At 39.7% G+C, this 11,676-nt stretch overlaps 1 protein-coding gene across 1 annotated transcript in view; it reads right to left on the bottom strand.

The window, feature by feature from the left end:
* L3MBTL4 (L3MBTL histone methyl-lysine binding protein 4) overlaps positions 1-11,676 on the bottom strand; it is a 484,034-nt gene that overhangs the window by 223,408 nt on the left and 248,950 nt on the right. Inside the window, 2 exon segments of the mRNA XM_019664701.1 lie at positions 5,143-5,153; positions 7,942-8,048. Coding sequence (XP_019520246.1) covers positions 5,143-5,153; positions 7,942-8,048 — 118 coding nt within the window.

An 11,676-nucleotide genomic window follows, 5' to 3' on the forward strand; every position in this document is an offset into this window, starting at 1 on the left:
GCATTCTTCATTTCTGACTGGTTATGTTTTCTAGTTCCATTTTTATGTTTCCTATCTCTTTGTTGAATTTCTCACAGAGGTAACTAAGCATCCTTATAACTAGTGTTTTGTACTCTGCATCTGGTAGATTTCTTATCTCCATTTTGTTTAGTAATTTTTCTGGAGCCTTATTCTGTTCTTTCATTTGGGACATGTTTCTTTGTCTCCTGATTTTGCTGCCTCCCTGAGTTTATTTCTATGTATTAGGTAGAGCTGCTGTGTCTCCTGGTATTAGAGGAGTGGCCTTATGTAGTAGGTGTTCTATGGGGCCCAGTGATGCAGTCTCCATGGTCATCTGAATCCAGTATCCAGGTGTGTCCCTTGTGTGCGCCCTCCTGTTGAGTCTTAGTTGTTGTTTACATGTCAATAAGAGGAACTGACTCTCAGGTTGATTTGTTTTAAGGACTGGCCATGACTACAGTGGAGGAGCTATTGTGCAAGGGGCTGACCCAACAGAGTAGGGTTTGCTTTAGCAAGGCTTTGATGTCTGCCCAATCTGCCCTTTGGGTGTATCTTTTTGTGGAGGTAGTTGGGTGGTGCTCTGGTGAGAAGCTGACTACCAGGTGTGTTGGTTCTAGGACCTCTTGGGAGTGGCTCTGTTGCAGGACAACATCAGCTGCTGCCTGGGCCCAGCCTGAAGCCATTGGTATGAGCTACAGGGTGATCTGCAGATGGTGCCTCTTGTGCTGGGCTTGGAGGAGCCTGGGAGAAGTTAAGCTGTAAGCCGAGGCTGGCTGCTGCTAGTGCCAGGCTTGGGGCTGCCTAGCAAGGGGTATAGGGCATGCCCAGGCCAGATACTGCTTGTTTAGGGTTTGTGAATCTTTGAGAGATTTTAGGAAAGTCTGCAGCATGAAACAAGTCAGGCTGTTTGTATGGAAAGGCCCCTAGAAGTGGTTTGGGTGGGCTGACAAGTTGGGTGAAGTGGGGGTCTCAGGAAATCACCAGGGAGGGGCAAATGATGTTACCCAGGTTGATGGAGACTCAGATATGGTGCCTGCCTGTGAGTGCAGGCTGGGTGAGGGGAGCATTCACCACAGGAACAATAGCTTCTGCCAACACTTCTGCCTGGGGGAAAGCTGCCCCTCCAGCCCTCACTCTGAGCCAATCGATTCAGCTCCTCCTGTATGTCCCTGGCATCTGTTGTGCTGCTGCTCCAGCACTGGATTCTCAGAGCAAGTGAGGCTCTTAGTTAGAAAGTCCTTGTGCGGGCTCTTTAAGAGGAATGCCTGGGACTCCAGCGGCCCTGCTTCTCACTCTGCCACCATCTCTGCAGGATTTCACAGCCAGAAGTTGTCAGGACTTCTTTTCCTGGCACTGGTACCCTAGCCTGGGAAGCCTGGTGTGTGTCTGGGACCCCTCGATCCTCACGGGAGACCTTCATAGCTGAGATAACCCTCCTTCCACATGCGGGTGTGGGAGCAGCCCATTCCGCATCTCCACCCCTCTTACCAGTCTTGATGTGGCTTCTTCTATACGTCCTTAGTTGTGAAACTTCCGTTCTGCTAGACATCAGGTAGTTCTCAGTGATGGCTGTTCTGTACTTTAATTGTAATTTTGATGTGATCGTGAGAGGATGCGAGTACAGCAGTTGCCTACTGCCTCGTCGTGACAAAAAATCTGCTTTTTTTTTTAACCTCCAGCTATACCTCCCTTATTACAGGCATTGGGACCTGCCATATTTTTATTTTATTATTTCTATTCCTACCTTAAAACATTAAAACATGTCTATGCAGTTGACTATTTTATCCTGCTTAACTCTCATTTCTGAAAGAGTGTTTAAGCCTGAAGGAACAGGTAGGGCGAAATAAATATAGACAAATTACATTTATAAAGCATAGGAAGTTAGGAAAACAACAAACTAATTGGAAAAATATCCCCTGCAGGCCCAGTCTGCACGGAGGCCATAGGCTGAGCCATCCCAGCCCACGGGAGGAAGGAGTGTGGAGAGTGGGCATTGAGGAGAGGACGTGGCCACAGTAGGTTTGGCATGTTGGCACATTCCATCCTGGATCTTTCTACAAGCATTTTCTGATATGCATTTACCACCTCCAAGAGCTTCAAACACGCCATGGAGCAAAGGTGAATACCATAAAGACCCTGCTCCAAGGGATCTCATGGTGTAAAGGGAGAGTCATCCCTTCATTCATTCATTCATTCATTCATTCATTCGACTCTCTCTTGAGTCCCCAGCCTGCATTGTTCTGTGCAGTTGGCATAAAACAAGCAATCGATGGCCAACAGCAAGATGAAGTCCCTGCCACCATAGGAGAGGTATTCTAGTAAGGGAGGTAGGATGAGAACAGAAACAAATAAGCTTATTATATCATGCCAGCCTGTCAGGACTTGCATTAAGAAACACAAAGGCGGCTCATGGGCTAAAGGATGGCACAGTTGTTGTCTGTGGACAGTTTGGACAGAGAAGGCATCTCTGGGAGGGTACCACTGAACAAGCCTCAAGCACACATGGTGGCACAAAGTTTCAAGCCAAGGCAACAGCAGAGACAGAAGCGAATCATGCTGGGATGCTGGAGGCTGCACAAGACCAGTGCTGCCAACTGATTCAGAGTGACTAAGGACAGAGGGAAGAAAGAAAAACCCTACTCAGAGCTTTCAGGGGCCAGATTTCAGGGGACCTCCAGGTGACAGTAAATACTTTGGAACAAACTTTCTGTGAGAAAGGAAGCCAGTGAAGTGTTCTGGGCATTAGAGTGGCAAGAAACATAAACATAACTCTAACAAAATAGGAGAGAGGACAAAATACTGCAGGATGATGAGGATGAAGAGAAGATTCATCTCCTGGAGGACATCAGACCAAGGTTTGAAGAGGAGATGGCTCTTGACTGCAAAGGACTTCATCTTGGCCCAAATGCCAAAAGGATTAGAACTAGGCATAAGGAATACACACCCTACCCAGAAGCAGAGGAGTACTCATGTAGACTAAGAAGAGAGGCAGGAGACCTGAGGAAAAGTATAGTAAATTGTGCTTAATAGAGAAGGCTCCTATGAGAACTGGTTATGTATATCCATTTGATTTGACAACGAGAAAGCTACTGAACAACTCAGTAAAAATAATTTTATTTCATTGGTGGTATATTTATGATTGTGATATTATGATTTATAATAAGAAATATATATTTGGTTTTCATCCCCATTCAGGCACAGAGCTCTTAAAATCCTTGGAATTGCCTGTGAAGACAGCAATAAAGGCGTCTTTTCTTTTGTTAATGAGATGACTACTTTTGGAAAGCACCTAAGAAGAGGACTGGTTGCCTGTGGAGCCAACCATACGATTACAGGGTTGGAACTTTCCAACCTAGTGGTGGTTGGAACCACCCCTTGACCTGTGGAGAGGGGAGAGAAGTTTGAGATTGAGTTCAATCGCCAGTGGACAATGATTTAATCAGTCATGCCTATGTAACAAAATCTACAGAAAAACTCAGAAGGACTGGGTCTGGAGAGCTTCTGGGTGAGTGAATCAAAATGTATCCACATCCCACTGTGCTGGGTTCCAAACTCCACAAGGACAGAAGATCCTTTGTTCAGGATGTCACCCCACATGTCTCTTCATAACTGGTTTCCTGAGTTCTGTGAGCTGCTCTAGCAAGTTAATTGAACCCAAAGGGGGAGTTGTAGAAACCTCTGATTTACAGCCAGTTTTTCAGAAGCAAAGATAAGAACTTGTAATTGTGATTGGCATCTGAAGTAGGGGCAGTGATGTGGCTCTCAGCCCTTCACCTGTGGAATCTGATGCTATCTCTAGGTAGATAATGACAAAACGGAGCTGAATTGTAGGGCATCCAGTTGGTGTAGGAGAATTGCTTGATGTGAGGAAAAACTCCACACATTGGAAAGGGGTGCAGAATTGCAATGATGTGTTCAGAATTTTTTAAAAGTACAACTTAGGGTTCTTCGGTGGCCGAGTGGCTCAGTTGGTTAAGAGCTTGTTCAAGAGTGCAAGCTCTGAGCAACAGGGTTGCCAGTTCGATTCCCACCCTGAGCTGAGCTGCCACTGAGCTGCCAACAGGTGGCAGGATGGCTCAGCTAAAAAAAACCCAAAAAACAAAAAAGTCCAACTTAGTTCTTTAGTTCTCAATTCAAAGGGGCTTATTTTAAGCCTAAGTCAGTAATTCTAAATGTTTTGAACTGTCCTAAATAATATTCAGTATTCACTCAGTGATCTGCAACCCCTTTATGAATAGTGTAATTGTAACAAGTACCTAGGAAAATACCACACTGGTTGTGTTAAGTTTTAGGAAATAAAGTCAACTGCCAATTTTCTGGATCAACGAAGAGAAACGGTGGCATGGGAAGCAAATGGCCTATGCTCTTCACACAGTCCTGCTATTTACTGAAGGGCCACTGTATACCAGACAAATGCAAATAGCAAGTAAGGTATTTAATCTCACAAGCCTGCAAGTCCCAGAGGTCAAGTAACTTGCCCAAAGGCACAGTCAGTCAGAGCAGAATGGAAATTTAAATCCAAGTTTTTCTAACTCCAAAATCCATCTTTTTCTCAAGCTTGGTTAATTTCCAAAGCAAGAGGTATCAGACATCTCATTGCCCAATGGAGTAGGTAATCTCTGGGTAGATAATTAACAATATAGGAAGAGAAATGAGCTCTATTTAAAGAAATTTAACTGCAAACATGACTAGGATTACAGTTTCCAAATGATATGACTAAAAAGATTGCCAAAAGAGAATCAAGTAGATGACCAATTTAGTCACGGTTTTTTAGTTCTGATATTTTTATATCTTTTAAAGGACATTCATAGAATGCAAAGCATTATCGAAAGATCTTGACAATTTAATAGTGCTAAATCTTAAGTATTTAATTTTGTTTCTAAGTGTAGAAAAAGTCCACCATGAAGGACTCTACATTAGATAAAACAGACAAATTGTGCCCTCATGGCATGAGAAAAGGAAAGTTTAACCTGGCAATGGGATGCAGGGCGACCTACAGGTGAGCATCTGTGACTGGGAATGACAGCTAAGAGGAAATTGTCATCACCTAACCATACAAATTGGCACTCTTCCAAGTTGAATGAGAACATTCAAGTTTTCACACTCAAGAAGCCTTCACAGTTATTATATCTTCTCAAGAACTTCTATTAGGCCTTAGTGGTTGAATATTATAAATTATTGAATATTATCATCATGGAAAAAATAAGGTAACATTTGGGTTTTATACAGGCTATTACAGGGAAGAAATAAGAGAAAAGAAAGTCATGAAGCTGTTACAACAGTCAATTCCAGAATCTCAAACTTTGTTTTTTGTAGTTCCTAAACCAGCCATTTGTTTCTGCTTTCCAGTGGGGAAATAATTCAATGACAAATAAATAAATAACAGAATAAATTCTGGAGTAGAGATGTGTGTGTGTGTGTGTGTGTGGGGGGGGGGTTATGTATTTTTGCTTTAACAATAGGGGGGTAGATGATATATATTGAACCATACTATAAACATGTCTTAAAATCTAGGTATTTAAAAATTAATAAGACAAGTGATGTTCATATGAATAATTATAAACCATAGGGTTTACAATAAACTTATAATAAACAATATTAATAATGATTAATTCAAATAAATTTATAACAAAAAAGCAAGCACAGCAGTAATAGAATATCATGACAAACTGAAGACAGCCAATTCCAAGTTATCTTCCCCCCAAATCATAGGGATTCCAATTACCTGAGTGTGAGCACACAAAACAGGAATCTTATAATATTGCCAACACAAAAAACTTAAGAAAGAGGGCTGGCTGAGTGGCTCAATTGGTTAAAAGCTCGCTCAAGAGTTGAAATCTGAGCAACAGTGGTTCGATTCCCAGCCCGAGCTGAGCAGCTGCTGAGCTGCCAACAGGTGGCAGGATGGCTCAGCTTAACAAAAAAAACCAAAACAAAAACCTTAAGAAAAAGTTGAATTAAAATATTTAGAAAGCTCTAGTCACATGTTAATTTTAACACAATTTCAAATTTTGTAATCCTTAATAATTCAGTTTTATATAAAAATGAAAATGATAGAATATTATATAATTTCCTGATAGCAGCTAACATTAATTGAGCACATAATATGGGTCAGGCAGTTTTTAAAGTGTTATGCATATGTTATCTCATTTCATCATTATAAATTTATGAGATAGATATATTATTATCTCCATTTTATAGATGAGGAGATAGGCACGTAGTAAGCAAGCAGTAAAACTGGCATTCAAATCCAAGCATCCTGGCTCCACATTTCACACTTGTAACAAATAGACTATAGTGCCTCTAGAACTTGAATTTTTAGATCCATTCTAGGCTCTATGGGAGGATCCGTGCAACTCACTAGCAGACTGCAGATCATCATCTGTGAATCATTTGTAAGTAGGATGGGGGTACAAATAGTGCAATGGAGTTGCGAGGGAGGCGTGGGAGTCAAAGATGGATTTTGGAGAAATTAAGAAAGAGAATCAGCAAGACTTAATGACTGGTTGTATTGGGGTAAGAAAGGGGTAAGGAGGGAGCAGAGTTCAGCATGACTCTGAAAAAGAAGTAGGAGGTTTGGAAGCAAGTAGGAACTACAGTAGAAAAGCAAGTTTTTGGCTTGGGATGATGTTCAGGTTTGATACACAGGCTTCAGAACGCTTATGAAACCTTCAGGTTAAGAAGCCAGGTAGGCAGCTTGATAAAGGAACAGGTGATGGGTGAGGTGGAGTGAAGAGAGCTGTCCCTGTACCTGAAATGCTGACCCATCCCTACCTGTGTTTATATCACTCCTACTTAAGAAAGTTACTGGGATGACAGGCCGATGTGTGCATGTGGGTGTGAGGCGCGTGGTGAACACAAAGTGAGAACCATTTGGCTGGCATGCTGGGGTGGGAAATCCAGGAGAATTAAAAGTAGGATCAAAGAAACCACAAAGCACAAATGCTTACACTTTTCTCCCAACATGGTACTGACCGTGGTCTCCCTATTTTTTCATTCTCTGTCTACAGGCCCTATGATTGCTAATGGACTTGTACCTTATTGGCTGTATGGCTTTTGAAGAATCTAGCAAAATGTAAAAATGCTTGTTAAATTATTAATTCAGGGACTATTCTACAAGAAGTGAAGGAATTCTTTCAAAGATGTAGTTGGTCCTTTTACATCTAAGGTTCAAGCATCTTTGGGCTGGCTAAATGTAAGACATCATTAATAGAATAACTTTGTAGCTTCATCCCAAGAATCCAAAGAGGGGGCAACAGAAACAGTGAGCAAGCAAAACAAACATAAGAATGGAGAGTGCTTGCACATGTGTCTAAAACTAGTTATTAGTTATGGCGGCCTATTTTGATTACAGGAATCCTTTAGATAAAAGAATAAGATATTTTGGTTCCAGGTTCATTAGAAATTAGAGTGCTTAATTTCTTCCTTAACTTTAAGTAGCTAGAAATACAGAAATAATGAACATACCAATAAAATAGAGAGTTTTATAAAATTTTTACAACTAAATTTAATTGCTGAGACTTAAAATATTTCTGTTTTTTTCTAAAACATTTTGTAATCTATTCTATAAAAAAAATCAATAAGGTGGAATGTTTAAAAAAAAAACACATACTTCAGCTAAAAGCAATGGCCAACATGAGAGATTTAGGCCTGGCTCCATTTTCCAAACTAAAATATAAATAAATAAAGATTCCTTTAGATAGACAACACTATCAAAATCATTTCTTAATGATTATAGCATTTCATTTATATGAAGCATGCCCTTTGAGGCTTAATTGTGAGTAACTAGCTTTCAGTGTAGCTGTAGTGGTGATTAATCAATTCACCTATCTGATATTTAACTTTCAAATACTTATATTAACATGAAACACAGTATTAAGGTAGGAATTCAGGTTAAGTATTTAAAAAGCAACAAAAAAGACAAAATACTCATGATATGGCATTTCTAGTGGGTGCCCTGTTACATCACACCACCCAATTGGGTGCATGTCAGGGCTGTCTGCATCCATCCAATAATCATATTTGTGTTCCCAGCCATCAAAATGAACCTGTTGAATAATTAGTATTTAGTAATTAGTTTCACTATCCCTGTATCAAACTATTAGAAAACGGATCTCCCAAACTACAACTAAAATTTTATTAATTACACAGTACAGTTAAAACAATATTTAAAATGTGCTATCAAATAGCTTTCTATTCTAGCCACCAAAGGCTATTGTACCAATTTTTCCAAGAAATGAAAGAAATCTATAAAGAAAAATCTCTCAGGGATTGGAATTTGAAGGGATAAGACCAATCCATTTTCCAACTAAGAAACACTATTAGTATATTCCCTGTTCTGGTAGCCATGGCAAGAACCATGTCAGCATCATCAATAAGAGTTGCCAAGGCTTGGGCCGGCCGAGTGGCGCGATGGTTAAGAACTGGCTTGGGACGCCAGAGGGCCCCGGTTCGGATCCCACACATGAGGGCCAGTGACACTGCCCTCCACAGCTAAGATGCTGAACAACAGCTATACCTGGAGCTGGGCAGCCATGAGTCACTGGTGATGGCATAGGCTGCAGCCCCTGTGGCAGTGGGTTGCCATGGGCTACCGTGTGTAGCCAGCGGCCAGCGTGAGCGGCCAGCAGCAGCCGTGAGTGGCCGTCCAGAAGCCGGCGACTGATCTGCCTCGCCCGGGAAGAGCGCAATGATGGTGCCAGCTTGGGCCAGTGAAGCAACGTCCTCCAGAACTAGACTGAAGAACAAAACGACAGCAACTTGTCTGTTCCCTTTCCCCCAATTTCCTGGCACTGTTCCCATCCCCCCAGCTCCCCAATAAAAATCTTAAAAAAAAAAAAAAGAGTTACCAAGGCTTGACATCAGTACAAGCCTTATACTGATAGGAGATGCATGGATTAGAATAAAAGGAAGCAAGAAATTTTAAAAGCCTGGTGGAGAGATGGAGCCATTGGAACAATGGAGGCAAAAAGAGCAAACAAAATGTGCTACTGAGATAGGTAGATTCATAGCTACCTTAATAGCTATTATTGGACAAAGTATAAGACTTTGAGAAACCTGAAAAAGAGGTATGACCCAGGTCTAGCAACCCTACTGGTTATCACTGTTTTGCATTTTACCTACAAAATAAACACACACACACACACACACACACACACACACACACACCACATCTATACATACCTACAGATCTGAGAATAAATTAAAATAAAGCCCAATTTCTGAAACCAAAACCAAATACTTATGTCTGAAACTTATCAAATTCCATGGTCTAGATGATTCATATTAGATGAAAAAAATCAAATTTATTTGTGCAGACAAAAATAAGAATGATAATATTTTGTTATTTTATAACTCTACTTAGTCTCATAATTTTTTTTGTTTCTGACTATCAATTAAATGGAGAATTTGTCCATTTCTTTTTTTATTATTTTTATTAAATTTACTGTGATGACATTGGTTAGTAAAATGACATAAGTTTCAAGTGTGCATTTTTATAACACATCATCTATATATCACATTGTGTGTTCACCACCCAGGGTCAGTCCATCACCATATATTTGACCCCCTTTACCCTCTTCTACCATCCCCTTCCCACTTTACCTTCTGGTAACCACTAAACTATAGTCTGTGTCTACGAGTTTTTGTTTGTCTTGTTAGTTTAGTGTTTTCAGTTTTATATCCCACATATGAGTGAAGTCATATGGTTCTTGACTTTTTCTGTCTGATTTATTTCACTTGGCATGATAATCTCAAGATCCATTCATGTTGTCGCAAATGGCAGTATTTCATCTTTTCTTATGGCCATGTAACAGCTATCCTTTTTAAATTAAAAAAAAACTCAAAAATTTTAGAAAATCATACTTTGAATAAAAAGAGTAAGATGGCTAGCATTATAATAAACCAACTGAAATATAAGTTTATTATGCAGCGTATAGCAAAAACAAACAAACAAACAAAAAAACCCACAGCAAAATTGTGTGTACTAAGTCCCAAATAAGTCCCAATGTTTTTCTCAAGATCCATTTTTCTAAACAAGTGATTCTAAAAGTGTGGGTCCTAGACCAGCAGCAGCAGCATCACCTGGGCATGTGTGAGAAATGTAAATTCTTAGAGCCCTACTCAGTCCTACTGAGCCAGAAATTCTGAGTGGAGCCTAACAAGCTGTGTGTTAACAAGTCCTCCAGACAAATATGATATATTCTAAAATTTGAGAACCAATGATTTTAGGAATAACTTTCAAAGGAATATTTCTACCAGATTTAGGTTTCTGGAGTTGACAGAGTGCCCTTTCACAATAATAACTATAAAACTGGGCAAAATATATGAAGTGATTGTTTTTAGACAGTGGACAACAGACAGCACATAAATGTAATCCCTAAATTCACCCACATGAGCATTAAATATCAACCTGGAGAAAATTTCCTGATAGCAGTACGGTGAGGAGAAACATAAACAAAGAAGTCATGTTGTGCTGAGGAGACACAGATTGCAGTTTGGAGTTGATGAAGCAGCTCAACATTAGAGGACAAAACATCAGAGAAGATAGAGCTACAAAGAAGGGAGCCCCAGAAGTCCATGCGTGTTACTCACAGGACCTTGGTTGAGGGATGGACGACACATGTGCATGGTAAGACTTGGTGAAGCCAAGCAGAGAGCAGCTGATACAGAGCTAAGAGTAAAACAAAGATACTAGAGGTCACATATTACTGGGAGAAGAGAGAGACCAGAGTGGAAAGATCACAATAATACCTTTATAATTTGACTGTGACACCAAAAAAGACTACACTTTTGAAGTAACCATGATCCACTATAAGAGCTACTGTAGATCAGCCCCAAATAAGATTAAAAATCAAGCTTCAATGAGATTAAGAAGAACCATCAGTAATTAACTGTCTGATAAAAAAAACAAACTCTCCCCTTTTTAAAGGAAGACAAATACTCCCAACTCTGTATACTATGTCATTTATAATGTCCAATACTGAATTAATAATTTATTAGACATGTAAATAAGCAGATGAATGTGAGCCATACTAAATATTTTAAAAGCAGTCAATAGAAAGAGACCATGAGATGATTCAGATGTTGTAATTAGCAGACAAGGACTTTAAAATAGCTATTAAAATATGTTCAAGGACTTAAAAGAAAAAATGGTCTTAATGAGTGAACAGATATGGAAACTCAGCAGGGATATGGAAGCTATAAAAGAGAAACAAATTAAGTTTTAGAGCTGAAAAGCAAAATAGCTGAAATAAAAAATTTCTGGATGGGCTCAACAAGAGATTAGAGATGGCAGAAAAATGTGTAAGTGAGCATGAAAATAGATTCACAGGAATTATTAATCTAAAGTGCACACAATAAAAGGTTAAAAAATTAACAGAACCTCAGGGGGTTGTGAGCTAATATCAACTGTTCTAATATACATGTATTTGGAGTCTAGAAAGAAAGGAGAGAGAGAATGGAGCAGGAATAGTGGTTAAAAAAAAGTTGAAGGAATGTTAAAAAATATCCCTATTTTGGTCCAAAATGTCAATTTGCAAGCTTAAGAACAGCAAAACATACAAAGAGCACTACCCATAAAAGAATAAACTGATAAATTGAATTTGCATCATAATAAAAAACCTGTGTTCTTCAAATTATAAGCAAACCACAGTCATTTGTAATACATTTACCTGA

The sequence above is a fragment of the Hipposideros armiger genome, unplaced genomic scaffold, assembly GCF_001890085.2.
Source record: "Hipposideros armiger isolate ML-2016 unplaced genomic scaffold, ASM189008v1 scaffold_428, whole genome shotgun sequence".
NCBI lineage: Eukaryota > Metazoa > Chordata > Mammalia > Chiroptera > Hipposideridae > Hipposideros > Hipposideros armiger.